Genomic DNA, 18,928 nt, shown 5'->3' on the forward strand with positions numbered 1-18,928 from the left:
AAGGCTCACACTTTCGCAGAAAAAAGGCGTGCATTAGTACCCCATCCCCCTTTCCCCCCCCCCCCCCCCTTACGCTCAAGGATATGGTGAATCACTCCATTTCTGCGCCGGCCAAACTAACTTTGCTGAAAACTGTGGCAGCGAACTAACCAATCGCAACTTTGATTTCACCGCACGAAGGCGTGAGTCCGCATGCAAACATTGATTTGATTCCCTCTCTATTTTTAGGGTACTTGTCTTCTACTTGATTTGATTGAGCAGAGTAGCAAAGAGATGTTAAGCCTTCTTCACCTTTTTTGGACACTAAGGGCTTTTTGTAATATTCATAAAAATGCTGGGAACATTCAGGAACACTACATTACTTTCAACATTGCAAGGGGAGAGGAGAGGGGTTACTCGTGACAATAATCTTAGCTAAGAAGTCAAATAAATGAAAGAGTCCTAACAACTTTTGAACAGGCTTGCAATACGCACTAGAAAATTAAAAACACGCGCGTGTTTAGTCCTTAGGTATAAATCATGATTAACTACCGCAAAAAAATCAGTTTAAGATTTTATTTCCTTAGAACCGTTAGTTGACAAAACAGTAGTAAAATCCCAACACCTTATGTAAGTATGAAATTGTTAGTAAAATATAGTCGTTAGCTCATGTTGTTAATTGTGAGTATAAGGCTTTCCACCGATACCTGCTTCCTTTGCTAGTATAATGATCAGGTAAAAGTAACGTCCTTAATCCTGATTAAAGTATCATTTTCCTTTATCCAGCATCATCCCAAATTGTAAACTCAGTTACAGAAGGTATTTTTTTTGTCGTTATCACTTTCGGAAGTTTAAAATTTTCTCACACCTCTACATGATAAAATGTTTATCAAATTACCAATTTGATGAAGTAGTTAATTCAGCGCACTGACAAGCAATCAGTGTTGTCATAGGTCAGTTCCTCCTTGTATTCTTTTCACTTCTCTCTAAGCATCTCTCCTCAGAGTTGGTAAAAAAACTGAACAACTGTTAACGTACTCCCGCGCTTAACGCAGATTTCTAAACTTACTCAGAATACTTCAACGAAAAAAAGCAAATACTTCTTTCTACTCAGCAAGCACCCTTATTGAATCATACTTTTCGACATTTCCGGTAATGAGTAGATCATTGAAAAGTCCTATAAACCATGCTTCATTAAACAAGCAGAGTTAACAAAGTTTTGAGACCAGCCAATCTCTTCGTATTGAGTCAAACTTGAGTAGCAGATATCAAAGTAAGGATGTTTCCTTTACCAATGCATCATAACTAAGGGGCTAAAAAACTTTAATTTTTTTAATAGTGAAGATAATCTGGAGCAGGTCGGATTTAATTCAGTTTTAAAGGCAAAGGCCGGAAAACAACAACATCGTTAGGCTGGCATGATAATTTTTTAAATCTTCTTGCACTGTCAATTCTGCAATGAAGAAGTCTTGTTGAGTTTGGTGTTATGACTCCTTTTCGTGTTCCCGAAAGGTAGTCTGGTTATTTCAACTTTCATCATTCAGGAGATATGATATTTAAAGATTCCATCGAAATGTGCATTGCTTTGTTTGGTAAAGGGAAAGGATGAAAGGAAAGGACTTCCATGCTTTTTTTTTTTTTGGTATCTCCTACTCAAGTTTTCACAAGATTTGTCAAGTCCGTTCGTTGTCATAGAGCATGTGTTTACTCCTGACCTCCGCTAGCAAGCAGAGTATAGCCAATGGGCTTGTCACGTGACTTCTTAACGATCGTCAGCGCAGTTCCTACCAAGCAAGCAGCGCACATCACAAACACAGACATCATGAAGAAAGGACTGGATCCTAAGGAAATAGAAAAGAGAAAATAATGAATAAAATTACGAACTGGTGGAAAATAATAGCAAACCTTCTGAAAGGGCCTTTTGTTTAGAAATCCAAAGATCTACAAATATCAACATTGGTTCCACCACTTGCATGTCAAAGAAACCACAACACCATAATAACACTTTTATTTCATGTTATTTACCATTTTCAGTAAAGGCATTCTTCTTCTTTCTCTCTCGCTTGCCTCGTGCGAGGCGGATCGGGCCCTGGGCCAAAGAATACACGTCATCAGTCACGTGATCACTTACTGCACGTCTACCTCGGCCACTTGATGGACACTTTTTTGCACACTGTGAAGCAGGGTTCGTTGCGTTGCATACAATTACGTGGCAGTGCACGAATACGAATGGATGATCTGCAATAAACTTGAAAGCCTCCAAGCTAAACCGCTGAGCACTCGATGAAGGCCCAGAGTAATACTTCACGGTAACGTCATTCTGACATCTGAGAAAAAACGTTATGCACTGATTGGATTTCAATCCCTATTTCACGAAGTGCCTGTTACCTACATTTATTTGTCCTAATGTGCAAGAGGTGGAGATCAAGTTTATTAAAGATTAAATGGAACCTGCGCACCGATTAAAAAAAGATCAAAAACAAATAAAATATTACCTATAATTATCTTTCACATACCCTTTCTTTATAAATTCGTAATTTACAGCACTTTTCTCATCCTGAGTGGGCGTGGCATAGCATCGATCAGCCATGATTGACAACTTCTTGTCAGTCGATGTCACTGACACTTCAAAGAAGAGAGGTTTACGAAGCAGCACATCAACAGGGAAGTCATCCTTCATGTAAGGACTCACGAATCTTTTGTCACGGAACATATTCAGAGAAAGTGTGAAGTTTCCTTTGCCTTCATCACTGAACCTAAGTTTTGTATTGCTCGGCCTCCAACCAACTGATGATACCACGCCAAACTTGGATAAGTAGCAGCTGAATGGTATTTCTATTTCCTGCACGCGTGTTGCGACGTCCTTAGCTGCCACAGGGATTTCAAAGACTGTGTTGGAGTAGACGATAGCTGTCGGTGTAAGCCTGCGTTTTGTGTCACAGCCAGTCAGCGAAGTTGTCAGAGAGAAGGAGGCGTTGGTTTCCTCAGCCTTGCATCTTGAGTCTAAGAGCCGAAGACGCCCACGGTCGCGACCACGGAAGAGGGACTTAGGAATGATAATTGTCATATTGTTGCTGTTGCACTGGACAATGACCCCTGGAGCTTCAGGAAAAAATAAAAGTTTCTTTATCTCTTAGAAGGAAGGAAAGTGGAATGTCGTAGAAAGAGAATCTTACTTTGTCGACAAAAAGTGGGATGGAGGAAATGATTACTTTAGCAAACGAATGAAATTATGTTATTTCTACCGGTTTATACTAACCATGACATGTTTTGTTATCTGATGATAAGCTTAGCTCTAGGTCTGGACATTCACATTTGTAGCCCCCTGCAATATTGACGCACTCGTGACTGCAGCCACCATTTGACACAGCACACTCGTCGGTGTCTGAAATAAGAGTTACAATCTGAGTGTTGCAAAAAAAGTTTATTTTTTAGTTAAAAAACTGACAGAGTAAAGTAAACTTACCCTTGCACGTCACAGATTTGGCACTATCCGTCCATTGACCATTAGCCCCACACTGTTTCTTAGAAGGACCTTGTAAATAATATCCCTGTGGACATGAGAACGAGCATTCGGCATTGTGTTTCGCCGGTGATGTCACACAATTGTTTGGTGTGGTTTTGACGAGACGACCAACCGTAAGGACTGGACATTCAACTGAAAAAAGGAGGGAATCAAATCCACATGATTGTACAAGCTCCTAAAGGCTGAATTTTTAACGAAATTTATTTCACTCAGTGGTAAGGTAAAGCTTTGGAAAAAATACCATTTTTGTCGATTAGATTCCGTATTTCATGTACAAATACTAAAAACGTACGCTAAACGAGAGAGTTAAGAATAAATATAAATTTATCATAGTACTCAGACGAAGGCTTATTTTTGTATTATTCTGAAATGAAAAAGACCAATAAGCTGGTGGCCGCTGGTGCGAGTAAAACAAGTTGATCCAAAGTTGTGATTTAACATGTATAAAAATTGGCAGACGTCCGTTACGGCAATTGTGCAAGCCATGGATATAACACGCGTGAGGTGATAGGGGAGCTGAAAAATTCTGTTAACATGGGCATAAGTGCTTGGAAAGGGGTCAAATAAAGTTTATTTTAGCTAAAAACTGACAGAATAAAGAAAACTTACCCTTGCACGTCACAGGTTTGGCACTATCCGTCCATTGACCATTAGCCCCACACTGTTTCTTAGAAGGACCTTGTAAATAGTATCCCTGTGGACATGAGAACGAGCATGTTGTATTGTGTTTCGCCGGTGATGTCACACAATTGTTTGGTGTGGTTTTGACGAGACGACCAACCGTAAGGACTGGACATTCAACTGAAAAATGGAGGGAATCAAATCCACATGATTGTACAAGCTCCCAAAGGCTGAATTTTTAACGAAATTTATTTCACTAAATGGTAAGGTAAAACTTTGGAAAAAAATACCATTTTTGTCGATTAGATTCCGTATTTCATGTACAAATACTAAAAACGTAAGCTAAACGAGAGAGTTAAGAATAAATACAAATTTATCATAGTACTCAGACGAAGGCTTATTTTTGGTCTGTACTGAGATGAAAAAGGCCAACAAGCTGGTGTCCGCTGGTGCGAGTAAAACAAGTTGATCCAAAGTTGTGATTTAACATGTATAAAAATTGGCAGACGTCCGTTACGGCAATTGTGCAAGCCATGGATATAACACGCGTGAGGTGTTAACATGGGCATAAGTGCTTGGAAAGGGGTCAAAAATCTTTTCAGTGAAGCAATGTTTAATTCCGTTCCGAAAGTAATCCGGGAATGCTTTAATTTGGCTTTGATGCATTTTACTCTGCGGTCAGTTTAGAAAACTCGTACTACCAGGCAGACAGTTGTAGTGACAAGGAAAAAATGTTATGATGACCTTACTCTGGCGCTTTTCAACGCTCAATGTCGGTCACATGTAATCGGGAAGGAACTTTGACGGTTGACGATTGAAATTTAGGGCTTTTGACGGCTGATAATTGTGAGGAAGAAATTTGTGATTTGAAACTCACTTGATATTGATTTCGTAGTTTTTGATACGAATTATCTTGTGGTCACAACGTGAACAAGTTATCCACTGAGAATCTGTTTGAATTTTTTAAACCTAATAGAAGTATATTTGGATAGAAGGTAGTTGCAATGTTCGTTTTGACGCCGTTTAGCGATTGAAAAATCTCGAAATTAGTGGAAATGACCATAAAATTAGTTTTGATTTGGAAACGTGGAAACGGATTTACCGGTTTAAAGATTTTTTCGAGATATTAGCTGTCCGCGACAAACAGCTCTTAATTGAAGGATTTGAAAGACCGTGATATATTTTGACAGCAAATATCGCGCTGCTCTTTTTTTTTTTTTTGGACGGTTTACGGTAAACATTGCCTTTTAACAGTTGTCAAGTTAACGTCGTTTGAACGCCAACCGTCACCACTTTGAGGCTCTAGATTGAGTATGCTGTGAATATTTGGATTTCAGATTTTAGGCATCTAATCGAAATGTGTTCTTAGGCCATGATCGGATTGACTCACCACTGGTTTCGCAAATGTAACGACGTGGACCACTACAGTGGATGTCATTCCATTTCAATCCGTGCTTCTGAGGATACAACTCGACACACGCCTCCCTTAGGTTATTAGGTTCTCCAGGATACCAATTGGTAAAGGTTGGCCGCGAACCATCAACCCAGAGCCAGCGAGACTGGTCTTTAGGATCCCTGTGCAAACCAATAAACATAGTGTGTGAAGAACGAGTGCCAATCGCTTGATTTTCAGCTCGAGAATTAATCACAACGAGATGGGATCCTTGAGCTTCGCAGGACGCTTTTGCTGCATTCCAGGAGGCTGACTTGGAAGAGAACTTGTAGCACGAGTTATGAAAACGTACCCAGTTCTTTGGACATACTGTTAAAATAACATGCATCAAGAATCAGTAGAGGTCTAGAGGAAGCATCTAAAATATGAAGATTCATCTCTTCATTTACATTTAGTTAAAAATAAGGTTGCTTCTGCGCGTGTGCCTCTTTCTTCTGTGTGGTCCAGAAATAAGGGATCATAGAAAAAGGGGAAGCTTAAAAGCATTCGACAGCAATGTATCGTAATAAATTACTCGCGCTCCCCCGGAATGTTTTGGCCTTCTCTTTTAGTCTTAATTATTTGGATTTACGCCTGCAACATACACAAGGACTATCTAGATTACTTTCGTGTACAACGCGCGCTACTGATAAATAACGGGGTTCGCATGTGCTTTTGGATTAGCGTGGACACATGAGCTTAAGTATAGAATTGACTCAGTTTATTTAGCTTTTCCATTCCCGTCAAGCCAAAAGATTTGAAGATGGGTTTAGGAAAGAGGCTAGGTGGAAAACAATTCAATTTTACACTTGATTTCGAAGAAATCTATAGGATGCCGAAAATAAAAACATCAATTAAATTGGAACACATGAAAGCTTTGTATAATTCAAACTCTAGTTTGACCAGATCAGGAACGATCGATGGCGATTAGTGATTTAACTAAAGGGAGTTGTTCTTATCTCGGGAAAAGCAACGATAGTGTTACTAAGTAAGAGTCGGAAGAGGTTAAACTCACCTTGAGCACTGCGTGGTAAGACAAGGACTGTAAAACCCACAAGGATAATAGACAAAAAGCGGGCGATGAGCATACCGATATACAGATCTAACCAGTCCCTCTTGTGAGTCTTTCTCTTAATTTCAAGCAAACGTTTGAAGCATTTGTGGAAACAAAGCATCAACATACAACCATAAAGCTGGACAATTTACTTAAACGGGAATTTTCTTGAGTAAGCTTATTTAAATATCTCACGACCTAAACAGTTTCGGCTTTGTGTACACAAATTGATTTAATATTACAAGACTCGATAGAGCGAACAGTTTACGATTGATAATTCTAAAAACAACCTCGCAATGAGCGTAAATTCCCTGTAGCTATTTATTGAGGGGTGTTGCACAAATCACAATGAAAGTTGTGTACTTGTTATTTTCTGCATGAGTGCTTCTGTTTTCGCGCCCGAAGCTGCAGTGTCATATTATTCAGTTTTGCATGTATTAGGATGATCTCAGAATAGATAGCCTTTGAAAGTGAATAAACAATGTAAACTAATGCCACCGACGGCTGCCCTCTGAATGCTATTTTTTAGGTCCTGTCTACCATAACAAAGAAGTGTGTCACAGCCAAAGGTTTATCAATTTGTATCATGAAATGTAAATTCATCTAAGTGCCAGCTGATGTGCAACTGAATTTTACGCGCATTGACGACCTAATTGTGTTCATTACACGGAACGAGACTAATATTTACAAACTGCTCAATTTCAATTTCGAGGGAGTTACAATCACGGGAACGCTCATCAGAAAGTTTCATTTTATCCCTGAAATGAAAGAGGTAATTTTAGTATCGCTCGAACTTCTTTAACGCCTCGTATATAAATATAACTTTAAACAGCAGACAAGCACATGATACCACGTGCACTCGTCTAATCCGATGATTAAAGATCTCACTTCAGTGTTCCGTGAACGTTAACTATTGGTCAACTTGCATTTGCAACCCTTATCAAGCTTTGTTAAAACACCCCAACACCTCTCGATGTTGAGTATAATTTTTTTGTATTTTTGTAAGGCGGTCTAATTTTTTCCGTCACCAAAATCGACAAGGCGTTTTAGAAGGGTGAGGGGGAAAAGTATCAACAATTGTGTCAAGGATTGTAACCCTGTTCAGTAGAAATAAATATCTATTAGCCAAAAAGAATCATGTCGATCGCCATACATTGAAACAGCCTGTTTTACCACTCTCCCTTGTCTTCTGGGAACTTGAGGAAAGAAAGAATATTTGAAGAATTAAACTACAAAGATAAAGCTTTAATATGATTTATATTGTAATTACTAATTATATATAGAAGCATTGTGTTGTGGCGTACGAATTTGCCAAAGTTACATCATTTTTCTTAGTTTTACCGGAGGGGGGGGGGGGGGGGGGAGTGGAAGGAAAACGGCCATTCAGGAGTACTTTGAACTTTTCGATTTTTCAGAAAAAAAGCGCGATGGAAATTTTTAACGTAATTTTTGAGAAGGGTTCATCAAAAGAGTCCTCTAAGAAAACATACAATGAATACCAAAATTTTGCAACTGTCGACGGATTCCATATTTATGGTCAGTGGCTCTAAAGAGGCTGGTTAACAACGCACGTTTAACAAGTTTTCACCGTAGTTTCTGTTGCATCATCCATACTGCGTGAAATAATCCGAATACGGTCCCGTATGTAGGTCTCATACAGTCACGTGTACGGCATCTATAAGGATGTGTCATGATGTTTAAGGTACTGTTTAAGGATCAGTATACGTCAGGCTACGCCAAGAAAATAGCAGGATCTTATACACTTGTAGCAGGATTTCTTATACGCCAGTACTCGTTTCAGCATACATGTTGTATACTGAAGGAGTTATGAGGTCTACTGATGTTGTGTGGAAGGCACGTATACGGGATTATTGTTACAGTCGTTGCAGGATTTCTTATTCCTCATTACACAAGTCCGTATATATGATGTATACTGCATGAAGCAGGAAGGGTACTGATATGTTCCGTAGAAAGTACGTGTACAGATTCTTTCACTCGTGAAAGGATTACCTTTATGTCATTACAGAGGTCTGTAGACTTCACGTATACTGTAGGAAGTATAAGATATAGATACCACTGTTGTTTCAAGGTAGGTATACGAATTCTTATTAGATTCATGACGAGATTTCTGGCCAAATACCAGTGTACACATGAATACTGTAAGAAGACAGTTGTTTACGTATTGTGAGGGCTTTAACGAGCCTTTCTTGAGCAATCTTAATAGGAAAATTTACCATTTTCGAGTATTCTTACGGGGTACGTTCAGCGTCAAAGATTCTTGCATTGCTTAGGTGTGATCTAGGTGGAATCATAAAAGCGAGAATAATCTCATGCTTTAATTACAAATAGCTGTTAATTTATCTCTGTATTCCTTAGTCACGTGTTGCTTTTTTCGCAGTACATATACATTAAAAAAAAATTTAATGTAACATTTGTGTTTCTCAAAAATAGCATTATTAATAATAATGCGAAGAATGAAAGTTGAAAATCTAATTCACGAAGAGGTATAATCCAATGATTAAAAGTTGTGATTTATGTACAATCACACTATTCCTTTAACACACCCACACAGAAAAACAAACTATTCGTTCTCAAAATCACAATCGCTTCCTGAGGAGCTGTCATTATCACTTCCTTCTCCTTCTCTTTCTTCCGCTCTGGTTTCGTCAGTGGTCTCTTCGTCCTCAAGTTCTTGTTTTTTCGCATTATATATACATTTAAAAAAAAAACCAGCTTAATATAACATTTGTGTTTCTCAAAAATAGTATTGTTAATAATAATGCGAAGAATGAAAGCTGAAAATCTAATTCACGAAGAGGTATAATCCAAAATAAGGAGTGTAAAGGCTTAGTATTCTCACATTTCCGTTTGTTCCTGCTCTCTCCTTTCCATGATTTCCATCCATTCATTTACGATTTCCATCCATTCATTTACAATTTCCATCCATTCATTTACGATTTCCATCCATTCATTTACGTTTTCAACTCAGTTGTTAACACTAAATTACCTTCATCAACAATCAGCTGAGTTACCTTTGTGTTGTGAGGGCTGGTGACCCTGACAGGGAGAAAATATACAAAATATTTAGATTTCTGTATCTCGTTGAAAAAAATTTTTAGTGCCTTTACTTATTCACTCTTAAACTTGGGTTAAATGTATGGGTCCAAGTCTACATATGAGAAAAAGTGCTCATGGGTCCTCAAGCCTACCTTAGGCTCCGTCCACACTGCGTCGGAGAAATTTGAAAACGCAGCTTTATTCCACGGTTAAGCCTACCGTCCACAATAATCCGGAGACGAAGACGGAGCTTTTCGAAAACGCAGCTTTTCGAAAACGCTCTTCAAACCGGAGGAATTTGGCTTTGCGTTTTAGTGTGGACAGAAAACATTTTAAAAACGAAGCTTTTCGAAAACAATGACTTCACGATAATCTTGTGATTAATCCTAACCCTCAAGGGTGCACTCAAGCGTTTTTGCAGCTGGTGATTGTTGCGTTCTCAAATTTCTCCGGCGGAGTGTGGACGGAGAACATTTGATGCGTTTTTAGAGTAAAAACTCCGTTTTCAAATTTCTCCGGTGTAGTGTGGACGGGGTCTTAATTAGGTAATATCAGTCCCACAAAAAGAAATACCCTAAAACCTGCATGATAAATTTTAATTACCAATTGATTTCCGTTGTACAATTTTGATTTGACTTCTTTCCTTATTTCGGGTTTTTTAGCACTTAAATTTCTTTCGAACACTGCCGATCGACTTAGAATACTTTCAAAATCCCCCAAAATCTGATGTTCAATTTGTAAAATCCCCGCCAAGTTTCAGCAAAATTGGCAGCGCGCGAAAACCAGGAAAACTGGTGAACATCACCTTTGGTCAACAGCTTCCTTCCTATGAACGCGCGGGGAAATGGTGCAGAGGTACAGCAGATACAGTGTTTAGTTAGCGGGGATAATTCTCACCCAAGAAAGCTTGCCATGAGTGATTCTTCTGCCGGGACCTAAAAAAGTCCTGAATGAGATCTCACCGGGTCCGAATATTTTCGCGCGCACAAATTGATTGAAAATTTCGGAAACGGGCCCCTATTTTTATACAAAATACTTAGATGGCAAGTTCAGAGTTCTTCCTCAAATGGAAGATGGCGGCAAAATGTTGCCAACAAAATCACAGAGTTCCGCGTGTGGCTTTGTCTTCGCACTGGCATTACATGAATCATATACAATTTCATGCGATTTGGAAATAGATATACATGCACTAGGTTGTTATCAGAATTTAAATTCTAAACAAGTGCATAATTTAATTTTTACTCACGATTCCCTTCCTCTGTATTGCCTTGCGGGGTCTCTGCTATTGTGGAGCTTGTGAACCTCCTCCTATAACACAAATCTGAATACTGCCGCAATCAGTGCAACATTATAAACTTCCATTTTCACGGTAAAGCAAGCAACTTGCTTCACAAACAGGTTGTGTTCAGCCTCTCATGAAAACTCCACAAACTAAATGAAATTTGAGCGGTACCAAGACAAAAGCTTGTAAGCTTTAATCACGCTTACATGAAACTTTTCTCACCTCGATCAACAGAACGACTGAAAAGTCAGAGCAAGCAGCTTCCCTTAAACTTTTAAAATTAAAAAGTTAACCAGCGACTGACATGTATTCATTAAGCTTAACTGAGATTTTGAACGATATCATGTAACTGATATAAATGAGCAAATTACCATCAGGGTGTAGTCTTAAATGAGAGAAATTTACATCGTTGTTCGATCGTTTCAAAATGACGTCAGCTTAGCAGAGGGAATCAGGTAAACAACAGCAATCCAAGGTTTTTCAGTCAAAATTTTTAAACATACCTGAACAAGAAGAGACGATTTTGTTCTCTTTCTCTTTTCCTCTCGTCCACCAGAACCACTCTCAGTTCCATCTACGGAATGGGAAGAAAGCTTTTCTACCCTGCCGTCTAGGATTTTTACATTTTCGGCCAGTTCTTCAATCCGCTCGTTTGAGCTTCGCACAGTCTGAAGAAGTTCCTCGATCGAACTCTGGCAGGCAGCCAGGCCAGTGATCAACTGCTGTGTTGTGTCTCGTGAGGATAGGGGTGTAGATCCGCTGGATTGGACAGAAGATGATGACAGACCAACTGAACTTACTCGCGAACTCGAACCGCTATAAGGGGATGGAGTCCTTGACATTGAATAAAAATTGCTTGGTGCACTACCGCGACTTTGTGCGCTGGAAGTCTGATCCATGTTTTGGAAATCTGATGAATGAACACTATTTGAACCGCGGACGAATTTGCATAAGTCGAGAGAATCAGTCTGAATCAGCGAACCTCGTGAACTGAAAATTCCCGCCTAAGAACCAACAAATAACCATGAAGCGGCTGCGTGAGCTTCGTAACCAAGCCTTTTTTCCACGAGCTAGCATAGTTTTTCCAGTCACGTTGGCGTTGGAAATGGATACTGTTTTACCTGTAAATGAGAAAACTGTGTATTGTTCGAAGAGGAAGAAGAGAAGATTTTGCGATCATTGCGATCGTCTGGTCTCAATCAGGACGTTTAATGCTCACAAGCGAAGGAAGACCGTTGATGATGCAAATATTGGTACTGAGTCAGTGTGACTTTGAATGGTTGTTTGTTTTTGTTTGGTCGGCTTTTCAAACTTTGCTTGTCGATGTTTTATTCCTTTCATATTCAGGAACAACATCTTAATCTGTAGCTGTGTCTAATTTTATTTTTGATCGTAGATTACACAGATGAATTGCCAAGCCAAGATCTTCCAATTCAGATTCAAGCGACCTGGATCTTGACTTTGTGTTATCAAGCGATGAATGTTCCGAAGTTGCAGAATTTGCCGCCGAAAGTCCGGAACTTCAAGGTATATATTCAAATATCTATTTACACCAAACTTTAATGTTATTCACCTTCAGAATAAACCTTCTTTTAAAGCAAAGTTTGGGTGAGATTGAAGTTTTGGGGGCTTGGAGTTTATTGGCTTATAAAGTGCATTTTTGTATTGCAGATGTTAGCCCGCTCTAGGATGGGGCTAAATTTAATGGCAAAAGACCACTTTTTTTTATAAATCAAAATTCAGTTAGGTAGTTAGACCTGGGGGATACAAAAATGCAGTTGGATTTGCATGTTTATTCATTGTTTGTGACCTATAGGCCTCACTTTTAAGCTAAAATATAGGATGCTGTTTTAGAAATCGTTATAATTCCTCTAAGACAAAATTTTCCTTGCACGTGTAATAATTTTGTGTTCACGAGTTACCTTTTTAGCATTGACATTTAAGGTAACAGATATATGAATAGTTGGGATTGTAATGCATATAGTGTTGCAAGTGTCACCATAGAGAATCATACAACTTCTTTTTTGAGTAAAAAAGAAGTTAGTTATTTATTTTTATAAGCAAAAATGCATTAAAAAAACACAGTTCTTGTTTTTTTGTTTTGTTTTGTTGTTGCTGGTGACTAAACCCGTGTTCTCACTCTCTTTTGAAGTGACCTATATTTCTCTTTAACCAACAGATACACATGTTTCTGGAAGTGAAGGCAGTATTGGGTTGTCAAATGCTGAGTCATCTGACAGCTTACAAGTAAGCCAGATGTTTTAATTGTTTGACTAATACATCAGTAAATATCATCTAGCCTGTCATTAGCCTTTGCTGCTCAGTGGGTACCGAGCATGTGCAAAATGAAGAGCTGCACTGACATTTATTTCAGGTCAATTCTATTTGAAAGGAATTTGAACTGTATTTGTAATTAAATATTTGTATTTTATTTGTATTCTTTTTTCTCCACTTGACTTCATGAACACAATATTTTTAACAAATAAGTATTGTCTTTGAAAAGCCCCTTTGGGGAAAGTCACTAATGGATGTATGTATGTATTTTCCCTCATTCCTTGTTTATTACTATAATCCTTAAATGAAGGAAAATGCAAATCATACTACATGTAGTGAAAATCAGTTTGACCAGAAATTAATTGCAATACTCAACCTTACCATTATGCATAGGTCACATTGATAGTGGAGCTCACAGTGGGTAGCCCCATAATTATACAAAATAGTAGTAACCCATCAAGCCGAAAATATTTGGATGTACAACCGTACGACTGTACAAGGTGCTACTTTTAGCATGTGCGGCCAACTGTACCACGGGCACGCCAACGCCATGGCTTTGTTCAGTAGTCCAGTGGTCAGTGCACTGGGCTCCGAGTTGAACGACCAAAGTTGGTCGCCATTTTCAAAGACAAACAGAATCTTTCTTTACGCTGTCAGTGTTCTAGATAGACTCTCCAAAATTAAGTTAGGGAAAAGATCTTTAATGTGCTACAAAGTGGACACTAGGATGGATGATATACAACGTTAAAGCTCATAGGTATCAATTGAGATGCATGTGCTACATTTTGGAAACAAACTTAATGAGGAAGTTTGCCACTGATTTATCTTTGCAAATCTTTTTAATTCACTATATCTCTTGGTAAGGTTATGATGAAACATTCTAGTCACCAATTTGGTGACTAACTTTCAGGATTTGGTCACCAAAGTGAAAAATTTAGTCGCATTGGTGCCTGTATTAGGCCCAATTTCACGCCCTGTATATATTAGTGTTGGCCACTGTACATGTATTTTCTATTGCATAGTATAAAATAGTTATGCTACACTTTCTTGAAGTAATATTACCATGGAATATTCCACTTGTAACTTTTATACCACTCTAAAGCATTGCATAGCTAGAATGTATTTTGAACTTTTCCTCTTATGTTGAAGGGGTACTTAATGGCATCATGGTAATTTCATGGTAAAAGAAACAGAATGCTGCTGAGTGGGTATTTTTTTCTTTTAATATTGGTTGAAAGTTACACATTTACCCTTTTTTCTTTGTAGGGAGAGACTGATGATGAGGCTGAATTGCAGTTTAAAAACCTACTGTCATCATATGAGGATGATGATATTACCTTTGATGAGAGCAACACTATGCAGAGTAATAATTTATCAGTATTGAGCAACACATCTATCAGTCTTATAATTATTTTTGTCATGACATGGAAAGTAATGCACAACTTGTCAGATGCTGCAGTGAATGTTCTGTTCTGTTTTCTGAAGAGACTACTGGATCTAATGGCTAGAATGATTCATTGCAAAGCACTAAAACAAATATCAAACCTGCTTCCCCAATCCCTCTATATGATTAGAAAGTATTTAAGAATCAATCGAGATGATATTGAGAAACTCATTGTTTGCCCAAAATGCTCTTCATGTTACAAATCTGAGGACTGTGTACGAACTCTGTCAAATGGATGAAAGAAGGGTGAACGTTGAAGCTTTGTGGAGTTTCCCCATCATCCACATAGAAGCCAAAGAAGGCCAAGTGGAGCAGCACTTTTCAAAGCTGTGCACTCCAAACACGGAGAACTGATTTTAAAAGCAAAAAGAGTCTTTTGCTACTGTTCTGTTCAGAAAACCCTGCAGGAATTCCTAAAGCTTCCTGGATTTTCTGAGAAATGTGAGCAATACAAAAAGCGTCCTCAAGATCCTAACTTCCTTGGGGACATTTATGATGGAAGAGTCTGGAAGAATTTTAAGAGTGCAGAAGGAAAGCTCTTCTTTGATGCCCCAAGTACTCCAACTGAATATAGAGAAAGTATGAAACTCAAAGCTGACATTGGAACTGACCTGTTCCTTTTGTAATTTGTTGACAAATGCTCCATTCAAGTGTTATCTCCTATCAAGGAAGTTTACATGGGTGATGACGAAGTTGAAGCCTTGACAACAATGTACACTTTCCTACTCAAGGAAGACACTATCGTTTATGTTCCCAAATTATCATGTCAATTTCTACAGTTGCTACTTTTTGACCAGAAAGTTGACTCCTGGTATTCAAGAAGTGAGTAGTCAGCCTGTACACTTGCCCAATGGTATGGTGCAAATGGTTTGGACACAGTTTCAGTGGATCTGCGGTCAGGTGAGTTGGTACATTTTGTGGTTCAAATCTAGTTTTAAATTTTTCAAACTAGTTTGATTTGTTTATTCTTTTGTTCCAGATTTTTTGCCATGACTTTAAGACCTGTAGAAAAAAACAATCAAATCAGTTTGAAATCATTTTTGCCCTGAAATTGATTTGTGAGGACAGTGAGGTGTGATAAGGGGTCATACTTTACCCTATTTTCTAAATTAAATGCTAGGTTCCAGATAAATGCTGGTTTTTAGTGGAGAAAATAAAGTGTATTTATTCCTGTGGACTTAAAAAAAGTGTAGAATGAACATGTCCTTGTCAGAAATATTTTGGCTCTCCAAAGAATTATTAATAGAGGCAACAGTGATATAATGCAGAGGAATACTTTTCCTTTTCCCCTTGAATCTGTCTTGTGGCAATTTTTTTACTTCCCTTTTATAGTCGCTACAATAAATATTAAGTTGGCTCTTCAGTGTTATAAGATTTTCAGTCAAAGTAGACTTGTTTATCCCCTTTTGTGGGCTTCTGTGTTGGAATCTGTATAGTAAATACTTTATTGACAAACAAGCAAGAGGAGAACCAAACCCAATAAACACCTGCTTAATGAGTGAGCATACCCTTTTGCTGTTATTACCTTGGTATATTTAGATGCAGAGGACAATAATAGTAAATACTTTCAGTGTTTGCAACTTAACAGTTTGCTATTTATCACATTACAAAGCAATACTCTACATGTATATAAGAAGTAAGATTCACTAGATCTTAGTGAATCTAAATTCTTAAGCCTTTTTCACTGAACGATGAAGATTACTACATGTATGTTTGTAGCACTCATCCTCTCTACTATTTCCTCTTTCTCTTGCAGGGATTGTCCAATATTTTTTCAAGCACTCTTTAACTATCCGTTCCCCAACTGGCAAAAATGTGAACCTACTTTACACCCTGGCTTGTGTTCATTGGTACAAAGTTCACCCTCATGCAAGGTTTTACTTTGGTTTACTGATTCAAGCATGCCTGCCATCATTTGAAGTTGAGTCAGTGGCAGCTTTTATTCCAGTAATGAGGATTGATAGTGTATGTGGTATAGCTGAGTTGAGCTACAACTTAGGGACTGCTAATGGTAAAGAGAAAATTGTTGTGGCTGTCCCTCTTGACCTTAAGTTACATGTAGGAATATTAAAAGCAATTAGAACTTTTAAAACTAATTTAAAGCAATTAGAACAATTGAAACTGAACTTCCAATTTTTAGGCAGTGTAATGCCTTGCAAAGGGTGATCAGAAATGTGTTAAATGCTCTGAAAGACTTGTGAGGTTAAGCAATATTACTTAACCAGACAGTACACAAGACTATGTTTTGTCTCAAACCTTAGTATCCAAATGTGCTTATTTTTTGAAAACTGATGATGTTGCCATTTGGCTTTAGCGTTCTCTTTTGTCTGGCTATAATTGAGGAAACCATGCTTTCTTTTTAAGTATATAGTTTTTTTCCTACACATACATGGTCAGTGAAAATTCTGGGAATTTTTTTTTTATTCCAGTGGGTGGCAGCAGGTGTCTGCTTGAGACATTGTAACAAGAGGTTTGAAATACCCAGTGTTCACCCAAGTAGGAGTCTATTGTAATTGTTGGATTAATTGTTTTTTCTGTTAGTTAAACTGTTCAATACAAGTGTATATAGGTTAGCTTACCCCCAGAGGTCAAGTGAGTGGCCCTATATATTTTAATCAGTAGTGGTTTGCATTTTAATTCTTAGCAATTTAGTTAGCAAACAAATGAAATTTTACTTTAGTAAACAATTGTATGGTGATGGTTGTGACCTTTAGCGGGATAGAGCAACTTTTTGCATTTATTCTTGAGTGGGTTTTTTGGCAAGATACTAGAATACTTGTCAAATTTGAACTGCTCTGGACTATTGATTATTTTCACCAAACTTAAATCATAGATTGTATGGACTGATTGGACTGTTTCAAATGATGACACAGTACAATCATTACTCAACTGCCTCAAACAATCACAATGTCTCAAATGACCAAAGAGGTTCACTGGTACTGACTCTCTCAAATGACCAAACTGCTTCAAATGGTCCAAATGGCTAAGATGAGCTTACTGACTAAAATTACTAAAATGACCAAACTGGTTAAAATTCTCCAACTGCCTTGATTGTCCAAACCTGTTCAAGTGACTCAATTGCCTCAAATGACCAAGCTGGTTCAAATAACTCAACTGCTGCGTATGACCAAACCAGTTCCATCGATTCAATTGCCTCAAATGCCCGAACCAGTTGAAATGATCCAAAAGCCTCAAATGACCAACCATTTCAATTGGTCAACCCAGTTGCTTCAAATGACCAATCCAGTTTAATTGGTCAACCCAATTGCTCTGAATAACCAAGCCAGTTCAAATGACCCAACTGACTGAAAGACCAAAGCAGTTCAAATGATGCAACTATCTCAAATGGCCAAACTGACTTGATTGCCCCAACTGGCTGAAATGGCCAAACTGGCTGAAATGATCCAATTGACAGAAATGATTAAACCGGCTCAAGTGACTCGACTGGGACAAAGTTCCTGAAAAAGTTGCTGAAGAGTGGTAAAGTGGAAAATCTCTTACAGCTTTAGGGTAAGAATGTCTGCAGTAGTTATAGATGAGCAAATTAAGAGCTTTGGTTATATGTAGATTTAGCCAAGCCTAAAAGCGGAGCTCGCATTTTTTTTCCCGCACGTCCCAAGGGCACAACGTCTTGCACCAGCCAGGACTAGAACCGGGGTCGTCCGACACGGAGCACAGTGCACCGACCACTGGACTACGGGACAAAGCCGTGCCCACGGTACAGTTGACCACGCATGTTAAAAGTAGCGCCTTGTACTTTCGGCTTGATGGGTTACTACCACTACTATTTTGTATAATTATGGGGCTACGCTCTGCGAGCTCCGCTATAATTAGTACAAATAACAGATATACAATGTCCTTACACTTAGTATACGTGTATGCATAATGATCAGTATACAAAACAGTACACACTTGTGTCGTGACAAAATTGTCGGAAAGGGTGCAGAAAAATTGCTTTTCAGTAAATTTTTAGGGCAGTACCTGTATGCAAGTAAATTAAAAGCGTTATAATACTTGGGGAAAAATTGGATATAGGGTGTCCCAATACTTAGTATACGGTTATGTGTAATAGTGGAGCTCGCAGACTACTATTACTACAAAATAGTAGTAACCCATCAAGCCGAAAAAATTTTGATGTACGACCGTACGACCGTACAAGGTGCTACTTTTAACTTGCGTGGTCAACTGTACCGCGGGCACACCAAGGGCACGGCTTTGTTCAGTAGTCCAGTGGTCAGTGCACTGGGCTTCGAGTCGGG

The 18,928-nt window shown here is 38.4% G+C and overlaps 3 protein-coding genes across 7 annotated transcripts; 1 reads left to right on the plus strand and 2 right to left on the minus strand.

Moving 5' to 3' along the window:
* Positions 1-541: 541 nt before the first annotated feature.
* On the minus strand, positions 542-6,926 carry LOC113664843 (oncoprotein-induced transcript 3 protein). Of its 2 annotated transcripts, XM_027180463.2 has the most exons (8): positions 6,574-6,926; positions 5,517-5,888; positions 4,115-4,306; positions 3,446-3,637; positions 3,239-3,364; positions 2,496-3,081; positions 2,005-2,306; positions 542-1,820 (listed from the first exon to the last, which is right to left on the minus strand). In XM_027180463.2, the coding sequence occupies exons 1-8, from the start codon at positions 6,737-6,739 to the stop codon at positions 1,684-1,686; spliced, it is 2,073 nt and encodes a 690-aa protein (XP_027036264.2). In that variant the 5' UTR covers positions 6,740-6,926; the 3' UTR covers positions 542-1,683. The 2 variants fall into 2 exon arrangements, with proteins under 2 accessions (XP_027036264.2, XP_027036263.2); XM_027180462.2 differs by lacking the exon at positions 3,446-3,637 and having other exon boundaries at positions 6,574-6,923.
* A 1,529-nt stretch (positions 6,927-8,455) lies between these two features.
* Positions 8,456-11,850, minus strand: LOC149040223 (uncharacterized). 3 transcript variants are annotated; one of them, XR_016179894.1, is made up of 3 exons: positions 10,916-11,110; positions 9,645-9,669; positions 8,464-9,303 (listed from the first exon to the last, which is right to left on the minus strand). XR_016179894.1 is itself a non-coding variant. In XM_089183039.1 (3 exons), the coding sequence occupies exons 1-3, from the start codon at positions 11,848-11,850 to the stop codon at positions 9,585-9,587; spliced, it is 543 nt and encodes a 180-aa protein (XP_089039165.1). In that variant the 3' UTR covers positions 9,554-9,584. The 3 variants fall into 3 exon arrangements, 1 of the variants encoding a protein (XP_089039165.1); XM_089183039.1 differs by lacking the exon at positions 8,464-9,303 and adding an exon at positions 11,455-11,850 and having other exon boundaries at positions 9,554-9,669; positions 10,916-10,977; XR_016179895.1 differs by lacking the exons at positions 9,645-9,669; positions 10,916-11,110 and adding an exon at positions 9,473-9,539 and having other exon boundaries at positions 8,456-9,303.
* Positions 11,851-12,024: 174 nt separating this feature from the next.
* Positions 12,025-17,409, plus strand: LOC149040224 (uncharacterized). 2 transcript variants are annotated; one of them, XM_089183042.1, is made up of 5 exons: positions 12,025-12,204; positions 12,348-12,478; positions 13,131-13,198; positions 14,492-15,569; positions 16,426-17,409. In XM_089183042.1, exons 1-4 carry the CDS (start codon positions 12,057-12,059, stop codon positions 14,607-14,609), a joined length of 465 nt encoding a protein of 154 aa, XP_089039168.1. In that variant the 5' UTR covers positions 12,025-12,056; the 3' UTR covers positions 14,610-15,569; positions 16,426-17,409. The 2 variants fall into 2 exon arrangements, with proteins under 2 accessions (XP_089039168.1, XP_089039169.1); XM_089183043.1 differs by having other exon boundaries at positions 12,042-12,211.
* Positions 17,410-18,928: the final 1,519 nt, after the last annotated feature.

This window comes from Pocillopora damicornis, chromosome 9, assembly GCF_964200805.1.
Source record: "Pocillopora damicornis chromosome 9, jaPocDami1.2, whole genome shotgun sequence".
Taxonomy (NCBI): domain Eukaryota; kingdom Metazoa; phylum Cnidaria; class Anthozoa; order Scleractinia; family Pocilloporidae; genus Pocillopora; species Pocillopora damicornis.